Raw genomic sequence first — 15,000 nt, 5'->3', positions numbered from 1 at the left:
TGTTCATTCATGTTTCAAAAATGCAGCTGCTTTTTAAACACAAATGCAATTATAGAGCCATTCTACCGTCAAAGTTTGTCGGCAATTCATCTTATCTCAGTATTGAAAAACTCGATTATCCTCCTCAGTTCTTTGTAATCATAATGCAATTTACCAAATAAATGGTTTGTCTTTGGTCTCAGCTAACATTTGAAATAAGAATTTTTGCCCCAAGTTTTCAAAAAACAAAGTTTTTAAAATAAGTATGTTCTTGTCTCCCATTAGATGATTGTTACCTTCATAAGATTATGTCATGTTGCCTCCAGTCATTATATCAATGCATAATAGTGTAATTTAAAAGTTTGCAAGAGTACGAAATCAAGCTATGTTGATTGGAGAGAACAGTTTTTTTTGGTATCAAAATACAGTGTTCATACAGTTTTTCATTTCTTTTGTTTCAAACCAAACATACCAACGACTTTTCTTCCTTTTATACCTAACCGACTAACGTCGAAAGAATAGCTAAGGGGGCTTCAAATGACGCCAGCCCAATTTGCACCCCCCGACGCACGCCCCAATTTTTTTCTCCCCAAGTTTGTTTTGTAAAGAAACACGCTCAGGAAGGGGGTGCATAACGTTGAGGGATGCAATAAGGGAAAAAACCATAATAAATGCGTTTTACGTGTTATGAAACAAGGAACTGCAATACGTCCTGGGAGAGGAACAGGGAAGATCAAAAGTTTTTATTTACCACTATAACCAGAATCAAAATTTAAATTTGAAAATCAAACAATTTTTTGGCGCTTTTTTCATTTGTCTTTTAAATGTCAACTGCTGCCATTTAGTAGCAGTAGTAAAACTAGCAGTGAAGTTAGAGGGTTAAGGAGCTGCGGTTTGTTAGTCCATTTGGTTTGTTAGTCTCCGGCTTGTTAGTCCATTTGGTTTTTAATAAATATCATTTGTCTTGTCTGAGAGTTTTCCTGGTGGATCGCCTCCTCCGACACACAAAATTGTCTAAGTACAATAAAATTTGTTAGGGCTTGCTTTGTAACTAAAATTAGGGCTTGTTTGTAACTAAAATTTGTTAGAGCTTGCTTTAGCAGTACAGCTGCCATATCATCAACTTGTGAAAGATAATTATAGAATGTACTAGTTCGTCTGAAAAAAAAACTAATTTTTTGAGTCCTGATTTTGCTTTTTAATTACAATTCTGCTATCTTGACCGTGAAATCAAGAGTTTTTCATCAAAAGCTTCGTTTTTTAACATGGCATCTGTCGCTGATTATCTCATCGAGCAAAAATAACCCATGCCACTCTGTGTAAAGAGAAACAGGCAGTAATCGATGTTTCGGTAGTCTTTTCTGTTCTCGGGTTTTACCCACAATCCACATAAAAAAGCACTCTGCGTTCTTTTTCTGAGGATCTTAGATTTATTTGTGACAGATAAAGCATTTGAGAAGCAAATGATGAGCACAACGTAGCTTAGATTTGCGTTGAGTTTATTCTACAAAGTGATATTGTTTGACAAATTTCGCTTCAACCGAAAATGAAAAGGCAATTTTTTTAAATTTTTTTACTAAGTCTTTTTTTGTATTTCTATTCCATGACTTTGAAGCATATACGATTCTGCCAAGGTTTTTCCACTCAAATCCAGTTTGCAGTTCCTGCTTGTTCGAATTTGAGTCATTTCTACCCGTTAAACTTCAATGTACTACTAAATTTCAATTCGTTTATTTGACATCAGTTTTCAATAATAGGTGGCGCATCTTCAGCGCGGGATTGATTACTGACAAGTGCCTACTATGATCTTCATCTACCAAAACCAGGCCAATCAAAAGTTTGCCAGGCAGGCCTGTATCGAAGAAAATGAAGAGGAAATGCCCTAAATTAGAATTTTGAAAAATTTGCTAGCCAATAGACTTCTTCTGGAAAATGGTTCTTTGATCCGGATGTATTGTATGCTCCCGTAATATTAGACCAAGGGAGATCAATTAGTTTCATCGAGATCACGCAAGAAAATTGGAAGCGTACCCGGACTTGGGTCTCAGAGCATTTCAGCGCTGAACCAGTATATTTCAAGCGCAAAAATTTAATGTATTTCTGAAACATTGTATCTCTAGAGTTTTTTTTAAGTTTCCCTATGTGCAGTTCTTCTTCATTATGATTATATTGAGGTTAGGGAGATAGCACAGGCTAAACTTATCCCTTATCATGTACAGTCTAAAAAGTACTCATACCACAAAATTAAGTCTGAGCTGAAAAACGTCATAATTTTGTAGCTTATATTTGGTAATTACTATAGTATTGTACACACTACTCATATATAAGCTAATTTGTAGGCAATTACCACAAAACCCGTTTACCTTAGTCGCTACGACATGCAATACTCAAATTAAATGTTACAAGCGCATGTGGATCAAACCTTTTTTGGCGGGAGCCAAGCCGAGCATATTAATTATATGCAGTATATTTTACACAAAAATCAAGACTGGCCCGTTTGAATTGGGACATGATCAGTGTACGGGCCTTCCTAAAAAACAGAATGTCTCTCTACTGATTCAGCGCTCATTTGCTCTGCAAGCCTCCTCCGGGTAAAACTCCTTCGAAAATTGAAAAAAAATCACGCGAAAATTTAGCACCAAAATATGGCTCACATCGCTGCATTTACATCAATAGATTCACACTTTGTCTGGAAGAAATTCAGCAGGAAATATCGACAATTTCTGTCATTTTTTGAACAGACCATTCTTTAATTACATCTAAAGCCGAAAGTACCGACAGCGCCTCACTATCAATTTCTTGATTAGTTTTAAATGTAAATTAAAATGTAAATTAAATGTAAAAAAAATGTATATTAAACATAACTTTTTCACCGTTTTTGTGTTTGGTTTTTTAGTATAGCGAGAGAATCACAATTTTATAAGTCATTAAATAATCAAAGGCAATTTACTTGAAGGTTTTTGAGCTGTATTTATAAAGGTCTCTGAACACTTATAGTGGTTTAGACTGATCGTTCAACCACTACAATTCAGTTCACGTGGGCCCAAGAGAGACGAATAGAGGAGTACAAGATCAGTGACGTCACACTCAACAGACAACTTTCTCATGTGATTGCATCATCTGGTTGGATCCTGGATGATAATACTCCATTGACACCTGGCATGAAGTACACTTTCAAAGTAAAGCACAGTACAATTTTCAATAGTGTGGTGAACCAATTCTTGTTGTGTTTATAACTTTTGCAGAATTTTCTTGCGAAACAAAAGTTTGACTTTCAATTAGCACAACGAAATCTGCTTTGTCATTAGACTACGAGCCGATCTCTTTTATCATCACTGTTATTTTTAAAACACTTGAAACTCGTATTATAATCACGGTGCAATGAAGTTATGCAACAGTTGTAATTACAACAAGAGCTGGTTAAAAAAGTACCACAAGAATTTTAACACCCTCTAGAAGTTATTCGACTACTCGGCTTCGCTTCGGAGTTTGATGACTTCTCAATGGCAGTAATGATCGTGTCGTTATTTTCTTTTTTGATAGTATAGGTATAAGTACAAATAAGTATAAGTATACTAAGTATAAGTTATTCAGCGCACTTATAACAAAAAGTATCGACCCCGGCACCCACCAAAAATGATGTACTGGTGATTCACAACCGTTCTGATGATGCACGCTCAGACGGATATTTTTTTTGTCTAAATCATGGAAATCGTCAACTAATACTGTCACTTTTTGACTAGAATCATGAACAACTAAATTGAATTTTACGAGTACCTAAAAATTCGTTCATGTTTCCCTTAGTAGGTGACTGCAGTTAATTTTGTTTCGATTTGATGTGCCGGGGTCGAGACCGAATGGTTAACTTCTAAGAACTTTTCGTGCAAAAGATGGTTAAATTTTTAGAACTTGCAAGTCGAATGGTTAGCTTGTAAGAATTTGCAAGTTTCTTGCAAAAGATGGTTAAATTGTAAGAACTTGCAAGTCGAATGGTTAGCTTGAAAGAATTTGTACGTTTCTTGCAAAAGATGGTTACATTGTAAAAACTTGCAAGTCGAATGGTTAACATGTAAGAACTTGTACGTTTCCTGCAAAAGATGGTTAATTTGTAAGATTTTGAAACTTCCTTAAAAGATGGTTAAATTGTAAGAACTTGCAAATGCCCGAATGGCAAACTTGTAAGTTTTCTGCAAGTTGGTTCCGGTCAAGCACAATTTTTATTGGTTTATTCAATTTAACATTCAGTCATTTACCATAGAAAGCGCGTGGGAGTGCTCTGTTTGGATAACATAATACATTTCTGAGTAGACAAGAAGAGAGATCACTTTTTGAGTTTTATTAATTCAAGAGAGATACTTTTGCATTTCCATTAAAAAAAAAGATCTCAATAAGCTTCTTCTCGATTGCTTTTTAAAAAAGTTCTCAAAATTCTGACTTCATTTGAATTTTCAAATCCATATGTCAGCATTTTCTAAAAACAATTTAGTGGCCATTCCTTTTAATATCATTTTGTATAACTTCCGTTCACACTTTTTCAGATTCTTTATTTTCGAAAAATCTGATTACATTCATTTCTTCCAAGTTTTTTTACGGTTTTGTGTGTGTGCGTGTCTGTGTGCGTGTGTGTGTGTGTGTGTGTGTGTGTGTGTGTGTGTGTGTGTGTGTGTGTGTGTGTGTGTGTGTGTGTGTGTGTGTGTGTGTGTGTTCATATATGTGTGTGAATGTTTTTGTGTGTGCTCGCGTGTGTGTGCGTGGTGTGCTTGTGGTTGTGTGGTGTGTGTATGTGTGTGTGTTTGTATGTGTGTGTGTGGTGTGGTGTGGTGTGGTGTGTGTGTATGTGTGTGTGTGCGTGCGTGGGTGTCTGTGTGTGTGTTTGTGTGCGAATGATTAACATGTAAGAGCGTTGTAAGTTGATTGGTTGACTTGTAAGAACTTGTAATTCAAATGGTTAACTTGTAAGAAGTTGAAAGTTTTCGGAAGAAAAATTTGCAAGGCGATGCATCGCCTTGTAAGAACTTGCAAGCAACTTGAAAGTTCTTACAAGCTAACCATTCGGCCTCAACTCGGCTGAATTTTTGTTGAGTTTTGCCTAAAATCTAGAATGTCTTTGTTCTCTAGGTTTTATTTCAAAAACGTTCTAGCTGACTTCTGTGAGCCATGGAAAAGAATCAACTGAATCGACGACACTTGAGGACAGCCCATACCCTCTTCCTCCAATAGAAGAATACTCTGCTAGGGTTATCAATGATGATGAAATGGTACTCACTATTGGATATGCTGGCTTCGTACAAGTAGGAATTTTTTATCTGGCAGAAAGAAAGCTAAATGCATAAAAGTGCTAACGTTAACAATTTCCTTTAGTAAATCGCGGCAGCACGATTTCAAAGAAAAAAAAACGATTGACACAGTGATAGACAAAAAATATGAGGAGGTGCCGCAGTTATGAAATTATATAAATCTTGCACGCAACGCAAAGTCACAGGAAAGCTCTTCGGACATCCACATTATGTTGACTTTTCGCGTTTTAGCAACTTTTGCCAAAGTAATCGACAATGTGAATATCACCAACTAAATTTTCGTCGTTAATTTCAACAGGGAATTTTAAAAAAATAACAATGAAATGCTGACATTCATCCCCGGAAGATCAAAGGACTAGTACCCGTGGTCAGAGGACTAGAGTCAATTACACTTGTCTTTAGATTGCGTACACTGTAATATCGACCTATATAAACAGAATTCAAATTGAATCAGTTTCCTGGTTTAATTTCTGTGAGCGAAAAACAGCCATAATCTTCTAAAGCAAATGTGCTTTTTTCAACGAAATGCTCAAGTTATGTTACCTTCTTTCAGATACTTGATATAGTGTTGACAATGTTCTTTTTTGTTTTTTTTTGTAAAACGATCTCATTCGTATACGCTTCAATATATAAACGTCTTCTCTTTTTTTCCCGCCTAATTGTATTATAATTGAAGAAAGGAGGCTTTCCTGTCATTTTATAAAACCAACTACAGTAATAGTCATAGTAGTAATATATAGAAAAATATTACAATGGTCTAATATAAATTTCAGAGAAGACCGCTTTAAAAAACTTACAATACTTGGAAGATCATGCTTGTTTTCTTCATAAAATTGATTTATACCCGGGTCGAGGTTTTTGGGTGAATTTTTGTATGAAATGCGGTAAACGCGGTGAATTGTTATAAGAAATGCGGTGATTGTGATCAATGCGGTGAAAAAAAAGTTACAGCATTTCACAGAAATTCTAACAAAAAATCACCGCATCTCACAAAATATCACCGCATCTGCATTCCAACGTTTACTCAATCCGAGTTAAACTCACAACAAAAATCAAGGATATAGGTTACAGTTGGCGCAGTGCAATAATTATTTAAAGGAATGCAGGAGTCAGAGGTTCAAACCCGTAGGAAGCTTCTTTTTAGCAGGAATACTGAGAACCCGGTAAAAATAAATAATTCACCGCGTTTTACCGCAATCACCACAAAAAGATGTAAGAAATACGCGGTTAAAGTTAATTGTTTCACCGCCATTCACCGCATTTCTCACGAAAATTCACCGCCAAACCTCAACCCGGGTATCACTCAGTTTTAGATAAAAAAGGTCGTCATTGAATTATCTGAAAGCTCCATAGCTTAAGGAAAAAATTGAAGCAGATGAAAAAACGCCAAAATTCAAAAAAAGTATCCCGAAACGGCTTTGTGCTTCACTCGTTAATTGAAAAATGGATAAATTGTTAATTTACAAATTTTTCTAGATTGTGTAAACACATTTGATAACGCAAGATGGCCTCAAAATGTTTTGAGTCTTACATCAATAACTTTTTTTGTATTGATGCAGAAATCAAACTTCAATTCAGATGTATCGCTTAATCAGATTTGCTTTTGGTACAAAAAACGAATATAAAAAGATTCTAATTTCCATGTTTCCTGTTATCTCTGTATCGTAAACATTCCCCTGAGCCTTGTTAAAAAGAGCTGTTTATAGCGGAGCTCTGTTAGGAAGAATCGACACTGAGTAAAGAAAAACGTTGAATGGTAAACACCTTCCCGATATAATTAACATACTTTCGTTAAAAGAAGTAAAGAAATGCTGGAGATCATGAAAATTGCATATTTCAGACCAAAAAACATCACATTTCATGGATAGCCATTATTTTCATGAAAACAAAAGAAAGTCAACAGTGTAGAGCTGTTTAACTTTTCTATGAGGGATACGTCAGAAATTCGCAACTTTTAGTAATTGCGCGGAGGAGGTATTTTGTGAAATCTGAACTCTTCATTTTCATCGCTGATGTACAACGAGAATTCCTTCGCTACATATTTGCAAAGAGAGTTAGACAAAAAAATAACATGGGGTGGACCCCAAATTAGTGTTGCTAATGATACACAGAATTCAATCATTACAGTTTTGCTCGACAATGCGTTTCTGGCTTTTAATTGAGATCTTAAAACAAGACTTGACCTTTGACAAAGAAAACACGCCACTTCCCTGTGAAAAGAGTGGAAAAAAAGATGTTCTAGTCATAAATAATAAGTTTTTTTAATGGGAAACAAATGCAATTGTGGTGGCGTTTTCAATCATTTCAAGGAGGTATAACAGAAAGAAATAGCAAAAACAACCAACGAGAGGTACTAAAATAAACAGGACAACGTGGATATTTCAGATAATCATATCGATGACTTGATCGAAAATTACCTACTTTCATATAGTCTATCTGTCAACAGCTGCGTTGCAATGATAGATGAAGCAGAGCTACAGAAATTTTCATACCTTAATAATCATTATGCAAATACATCTAAAGTTCAAACATTAGTTTTATTGCCTGCATGATTTAATCGCGCAGCAAAAATAAAACTTCTGCTTTTTGTTTAAAATTTGCAAAAAAAAATATTCTAGAACCTAAAAGTATGGATCGTGCCCTCTGAAGGCAACTGTGTAGTCGGATGTACATTTGCTGCCCCTTCTACCACAAGAGTGGAACTGACTGCTCTGAGGCCAGGCATGGAGTACACAACCACTCTATCCACACAAAGTTTTGGGAAGGAGAGTGACACAATCTCGATCACTCAGGCGCTTTTCCCGGGAGAGATGATTTCATTTTTTAATGTATCAACTGACACTCAGGTTTTGCATTTTTTTTTGTTTGAACAAACACTATCATATAAAGGAATAGAGAAACATGCGTTATATGAAAATCCCAGCAATATGGCTTCTGAGGCAATTACGAAGTAGATTAAAGTCATTTCGATTTAAGAAATTGCGTTAAAATCAGATGTGCGTTTTTGACTTTGTTATAGTTACGTTATGGAAAAACGTTTTACTGAGATAGATTATTTATCCAATTGATGTGCGGTTTCAAATCTTGCAAGATTCTTACCAGTTGAGTTCAAAATAAACCTTGCAAAAATCTTCTTTTATGTATTCAATTTTTGAAAGAATCCAGCTAGCAAAATGCAAGAATTAAGCATTCCCTTGCAAAATTTCTTGCAAGACTCTTGAAAGAATTTAAATTTTTCAATCACAAGGGTTGGTGGAACATAAGATTAGTTTCTCTTTTTTTCAGAGGCTTTTCATTGCAAAACGTTCCATTGCAACGTTAATTGGCTCGCAATCTCATTCTGTTGAATGCTTCAAGCTTAATATTGTTGCCCTTAAAAATTGCAGTTAAAATGCTGTATTTTTTTGATATTTTGATTTGTCAATCGAATAAATCGATTGTTTTTGCATAACCTTGTCGCCCTAAAAAATGAATGAGAAAATTCTACAACAGATAGGAATTTTAAAATCACATTTATGTAAGCTTGTCTTAAACTGACAACTTGCGTGTTGTGAAATTTACAATGAGAAATTGTTTTTTTTTGCCAAAAATTTCTTCCGGCAAAATTATGTTTTCTTAAAAGATCTGTACTTATTTGACTCAAGGTGTTGTAACCATTTAATTTGGTTGCTGTTGAGCGTTAAATTTATAGATGAAAACTGCAACATTTAATTGTTTTGTTATTGGCTGAAGAACACGTGTTTTAGACAGATGAAAAAATGAGAGTTCTAAAAACAATCCTTTCTATGTTATCTATACAGCAAAACCAAACTGAATTTCTCATAGAATTTTCAATGCATGCAATGAGCCATTCAAAAATGAAGAAGGTCAAGAAAGCTAAGAGTTCCCGGGTCGAGGTGTCAAAGCTAAAAATTGCTAAAAAAGAAAAATTTGCGGTAGATGCGGGATGTAAAAATTGCAATTTTTAGCGTTGAATGCAATGAATGCGGTAAAAGAAACAATTTGACGCCAAGAATCGCAAATATTACAAAAATTCACGGAAATTACTATATGTGGTTAATTTGCGGTTAATTTTTGTAAGATTTGCGGTTTTTGATGGTGAAATTTTTATTTGCACCGGTAAAAACTGCAAATCTTATAAAAATTTAATGCATTTGTTTTCATAACGTTCATTGAATCTGATTTAAATTTACCAGAATTATCAATTCAGTAAGGGACAGATTGAGCAGTGGAATAAGAAGTCGCTTACAAGCAGGAGATGAGAGGTTCGAACCCGTGTACGGCAGTTTCTTTTTTGTAAGAAAACCGTTGAATGCGGTGAAAAAGATTCAATGCTAAAAATTGCAAATCTTACAAAAATTCACAGCTATAAATAGCAAATCTTCCAAATATTTGCCGCTTTCACAGCATTCATCGCAAAGATTCGGGTGCTCTGCGGTGAAAATTGTTTTTTTTTCTCACCGCTATTCTTCGCAATTCTTACATTGTTTTTCGATCAAAACTCGACCCGGGTTTTAATAACAATTTTGTCGGCGAAGGTCACCAACAAAAGTAAAATGGCCCATTAAATTAAAAATTGAAACTGTAAAATGCAAAAATGATTGTCTTTAACAGGCTGTAATTAGCCAGATGAAAACGATTATAGGAAATTAGCGGTTAACTTTCTTCAGGTCACAATCGAGTTTCAATTGGAGGCTGGAGTTGGAACCGGCATCACACTGGAATACACTGGAAAATATACCGGTCACAGTAACACAACAGTTTATCCGTACAAGTACGTACATATTATCTTTTAAAGAGCTTATATTTTGTACATCTCTCAACCCTAATGCCAAAAGTTTATGTGAAAACTGATTCAGAAAAATACAAATTAATCCCTTACTGTTCCTTGATTGCCAATTTCAATACAGGATGAAATATGAGAAAATCTAGGATGGTTTTCTTTCTGATGTCATCATAAAAGTAAGTGAATAATAATTTTACAATCTCTAAACAACTTCTTCACATAATTAAGATATGAAAAATGCCGTGATACAAATGGTAGTTGATTGTGGTAAAAACAACATAATTTTCGAAATCTAAAAACCCATGATTTCATTTCTTGAAAACTGCACACCAGAAGTATGCTTTTTTCCTTTTTAAACCTTACTATCATCATCATCATTATCATCATCATCTCTCTCTCTCTCTCTCTCTCTCTCTCTCTCTCTTTCCGTTACACCCCACAGGGGGTCTGGATGCTTTGCTAGTTTCGACAGCTATATAGGGATACTTGGTTGTTTGGATAGATTGGTTGCTACGTGGTTGTAAAATTGGTTGCTGCTTGGTTGTCGTGTTTGCATATGGGGGTGGGTGTTGGGTTGTGGAGACTCTGCTTGTTGACCCTCTATTGGGTACGTCAGCAGAGTTTCTCCAGGCCTCGGAAAACTTCCTTTGTGAGGTCTTGGAGGTGCGCCGGTGAAGGATGTATTCCGTCTCCGCACACGCCTACGTATGTGAATTTTGTGTACTCTTGGAAGACAGCGCCGTTCTTCTTGGCACACGATTTTAGGGCCTTGTTGAGCATCTTGATTTCGGTCTTGTATCTTCTTCGACCAGGAACCTGCATCACGGCTACTCTAATCCCCTCGTCTTTGAAGGCCGCAATGAGACTTTTCAATCTCTCTAGGATCGGCTCCACTGGAGTGACGGTCCCGTCCCTTGCAACAAGATCATTCGTTCCGCCTAGTATTGCTAGCCTTTTGACGCCGCAGCTTTTGATATACTCTCGTATCTCTGGCACGGCCATTCTCGCGAGGGTTGCCCCCGGGCAGCTGATCACAACAGCGTCACGAATGAACATTCCATAGGCGATAGAATCGCCTAGCACCGCCATGGTGTACTGCGGTTGTAATGCCGTTCTGACAATTGTTCGAAACGGGTTTCGTGCATAGTCAATGAGCATGCCCTTGTTCACGAGGGACCTCGTTAGTTGCTCTTTCCTCGTTTCCGTCAGATTGAAACGCACATGTCTCCTTCGGCCAGCGATGTTGGACCGATTCGATCGATTCATGACTTTTCTGAAAAACAGCAATGGGTTGACCCTCTATTGGGTACATTCACGCCCCCTTCCTTCTGTGAAATGAAAACGGCTTATCCTACAATCCATGTAGGTTTTTCCTGTGGCGGGAGAGGTTACTGCTAGTTATCAGCGAGCCACACTCGGGGCACGCTACCCTGAGGCTGTTTAGCCTCTTTGGCTTTATCTTGTGTTCCCTCAGGGGGCAGCTCTCTCTTATGTGTCTTGTCATATTTCCTTCCGAGATTTTCCTACCACAGAGACACTCGTTCATGCTCGCTCCTTTGCAGATCTTAGCATGGTTTGTAAGGTTGCATTGTCGCGCAAAAACCCTATGGCATTGGCTACAGCTGAGTCTCACTGTCTTCTTTTCGTGCGCTCGTTCGTGCTGTGTCAGCCCGGTTTTCGTTCTGCACTGAGTGCTGCATCCTTCCCACCTGCAAAGCCATGGGCCCGTTTCTCTCTTCTTTCTCTGCGATCTGTTCGGTGCGGATGTGCCTCTTTTCCACTGGCACATTTCATCTTCCCAGCTTTCCAGAAAAGTTCTGCGGGCTTGGACGATTGACTTCCATACTTTCCGGTCTTTAGCCATGTTCCCTACATTCGTCCAGTCTATGTTCGCCTCACCCAGTAAACGCCTCCAGATTGAGATGGTTCCGCCTCGCAGCTTGCCCTTCCCAGTTCCTCGGTGATCCCACTGCCCCAGGACTGCTCTCTTGACGGTTCTCGCGTCAGGCATCCTGAGGATGTGTCCTATCCTCTGTAGGGATCTCGTTTCTATTTTACACCTGAGGGAGGCAATTTGCAACTTCTTGCGAATTCCGAACGCGTTAACTCCTTCTTTCTGCATTCTGATTTTGCTTAAACCTCTCCCTTCGTTCCAGATCCATCTGTACGCTTTATCCGCTACGCTCTGCAACTTCCTGATTTCGGATTTATTCCATGGATGGACTGTGCAGTCGAACAGGAGGGTGGCTTCCACAGTTGCCTGAACGATTACGGCTCTGGTTCTTTTGCTCAAATTCGACTTCCAGAACCATTTCCGAACTTTGTTCCAGGTTGCGTTTCCTCTGTTGATTCTGGCTGCCAGGTCCTGCTTCTTTCCGATCCTGGTTCCCAGCATTCGTGTTTTGTCAGCAGTTTCAGTTCCAAACACAACGAACTCCTCTTTACCGTCATGACATCTCTCTTCGAACTCGGACATAGCGGCCTTAACCTCCTCCTTTCCTGTCATCAGTTCGTCCGTCCACCCGATTAGGGTTGAGTCGTCGGCAAAGAGACTATCGGTGATAGTGAAGAGTTCTCGGTCTGCGCTCCTTAGTGCGCGCGACGTGCTGAGTGGGGGTAGACTGTCTCTGCCACTCCAGGACCACTTCAGTCCGCACTCTTTGCCAGCGAGTTCCGCTGCTGTTTGCCGCCGACTTTGGGCTAAGCGCATTGATTCTGCATGGTAGATGTTAAATAGGATAGGCGAGGTCGCACATCCTTCTCTCAGTCCCCGTTGCGGGGTCCATTCCTGGCTTAGTTCTTCCCTTCCTTTCACTCGATAGGCTGTTTCCTCGTGGAGGTTTTTCAGTATCGTCAAAATTGCTTCTGACATTCCCAGCCGTTTTAGTATTGTCCACAGCAACGGTTTATTGACTCTGGGATAGGCTTTCGTGATGTCTAAAAGCACAGCTCCCGGTCTTTTTTCGCACTCTTCTCTTCCCAGTACTCTCCGGGTTTCTTCTTCAACTCTAATGGCAATTTGGGTGGCATCTGCCGTTGACCTGCCGCTTCTGAACCCGTTCTGGTTTTCTCCAAGAACCCCTATTTCCTCAGACCAGTTCCTGAGTCTCGAAGCCATAATTCTGGCTATAATGCGGCTGGCTAGGGGGAGTAGACAGACACCCCGGTAATTATTGAGATCATTCTTAGCCCCTTTCTTGTGCAGTGGTATTACCCAGCCTTCCTTCACTTCGTTTGGCCACTCATTCACGGGCTTCGCCAACAGATCGAGGATGCATTGGTAGATAAGTGTTCTCACTTCCGGGCTGGCGCATTTGAGTGCGCTTACCCGAACGTTCTCCACTCCAGGAGCTCCATCTTTGATCTTCGTTAGTTCTCTCTCGAACTCTGTCCAGCTGATCTCCTTGTCTAAAATGTCAGCATCACCATTTGCTGTTCTTTCGGATGTTGTCTCGGCTGTCTTTAAGATTTCGTTGACAGGTCTCTCGAAGCGATCCTCTGACACTTTCATGAAGTGCGTCCTGAATTCCTCCGGTGTGAAGTACTCCTCTTCAATGCTGCTAGAGTCCTTCACCCCAATTCTTCTTAGGGTCTTGTACAGAGCGCGGACATCCCCCTTTACTTCCGCTTTCTTGGCCTCTTCCACAACCTCCAACCACCATTCCTCTTCCCAAAACGTTTTCGCATATTTGATCTTTTTCCTGAGGTCGCGTCGTTGTTCCCGTGCTAGTTCTCTTCCATCAGAGTTCGTGGTCTTGATTCTCTCTGTGAGACCCGACAGCTCTCTCTGGAAGGCTTCCATTTCATCTTGATGTGTGTCTAGCCAAGGGTTTAGATGCGCTTTCTCCTTCTTCCCACAGTGTTCTGCTCCAGCTTCCCTAAACGTTTTCATTAGTTGCATCCAGTTCAGTGTTTGAGCGGAATTCTCCACCGCTTTGTCGACTCCTTCTCTAAACTTGATCGCAACCTCTGGAATTTTTAGCTTATCCCAGTTGATGTTGCATTTGGGTTTGCTATTATTTGGCTCTCTCTTCTTTGAAAACGTTAGTTTTGCCAGCATGTACTTCGGGTCGTGGTCCGATAGTCGATGTCTCATTTGGATTGTCTTTATCTTCCGGACCCATCTGGAGCGGTCTTCTTGTCTCACAAGGAACCCGTCAATTTCGTGCCATCTACCAGTTCTCGGATGTCGCCAAGTTCCTGGTTTTGCTTGCCGGAAGAAGGAGCTAGTCCAACACAAGCCAAATTCATTGCACCAGTTAATCAAATCAACGCCGGCTGTGTTTGTAGTACCTAGCCCAAAAGCGCCAGCAACATTACTGACTCCCCTCTTCTCGGTGTTTCCTACACTGGAATTAAAGTCTCCTCCGACAATGATCTTTCCCTTCCAGTGTAGCATGGCTTGGAGTTCCTCTTTGTAATCTAGGAGTTCGTCAGAGTCCCCATTCCACAACGGCTTGTATGTTGAGACGAAGCGATTTCCATCAACGTCCACAGCCGTGTTCCTGTCGCCGAGGGTTTTCTTGCAACCTTGTTGCTTCCACTTCACAGCCCACTCGCCTTTGAGGAAGACTCCGCTTCTCTTGCCGTGCACAAGAACTCCGTACAGTTCTCTTGATTTCACCCATTTTATGCCCGGATATTGCTCGAGCATTTCGGAGAGCATTACTACTTCCACGTTGTTTTCCGCAATGACTTTAAGAATCTCCATGAAGCGGTTCTTTCTCGGGAAACTCGCCCTGGCTCGTTGCACATTCCAGGTCCATATGGGTGTGACCTTTTCCCGGCCAATGCGTTCGGCATATTCTTGCCATTTCTGATCTCTCTTCGCCTGTCTCCTCCTTCTTCTAGCGTGTTTCTGCTTCCGTCTCCTTTTCTTCGCTTCAGCAGTCACAATCCTTCCCTGTCGACCCTCTGTTGGGTACGTCGGGATTGCCT

At 39.4% G+C, this 15,000-nt stretch overlaps 2 protein-coding genes across 2 annotated transcripts in view; one reads left to right on the top strand and one right to left on the bottom strand.

Annotated features, from left to right (window-relative positions):
• Window positions 1-10,072, top strand: part of LOC142356110 (uncharacterized) — a 25,788-nt gene extending 15,716 nt beyond the window's left edge. The window contains exons 6-9 of the mRNA XM_075408078.1: window positions 2,985-3,158; window positions 5,121-5,270; window positions 7,895-8,122; window positions 9,947-10,072. Of these exons, the coding sequence (XP_075264193.1) occupies window positions 2,985-3,158; window positions 5,121-5,270; window positions 7,895-8,122; window positions 9,947-10,072 (678 nt within the window). The remainder of the gene's footprint in view (window positions 1-2,984; window positions 3,159-5,120; window positions 5,271-7,894; window positions 8,123-9,946) is intronic.
• A 1,341-nt stretch (window positions 10,073-11,413) lies between these two features.
• LOC142356111 (uncharacterized) overlaps window positions 11,414-15,000 on the bottom strand; it is a 4,230-nt gene continuing 643 nt past the window's right edge. Inside the window, exon 1 of the mRNA XM_075408080.1 lies at window positions 11,414-15,000. This exon is cut by the window's right edge and continues 643 nt beyond it. Within this exon, the coding sequence (XP_075264195.1) occupies window positions 11,414-15,000 (3,587 nt within the window).

Source organism: Convolutriloba macropyga, unplaced genomic scaffold (genome assembly GCF_964194025.1).
Source record: "Convolutriloba macropyga unplaced genomic scaffold, txConMacr16.3 SCAFFOLD_1890, whole genome shotgun sequence".
Lineage (NCBI taxonomy): Eukaryota > Metazoa > Xenacoelomorpha > Acoela > Convolutidae > Convolutriloba > Convolutriloba macropyga.
This window is presented reverse-complemented; position numbering and strand designations above follow the sequence as displayed.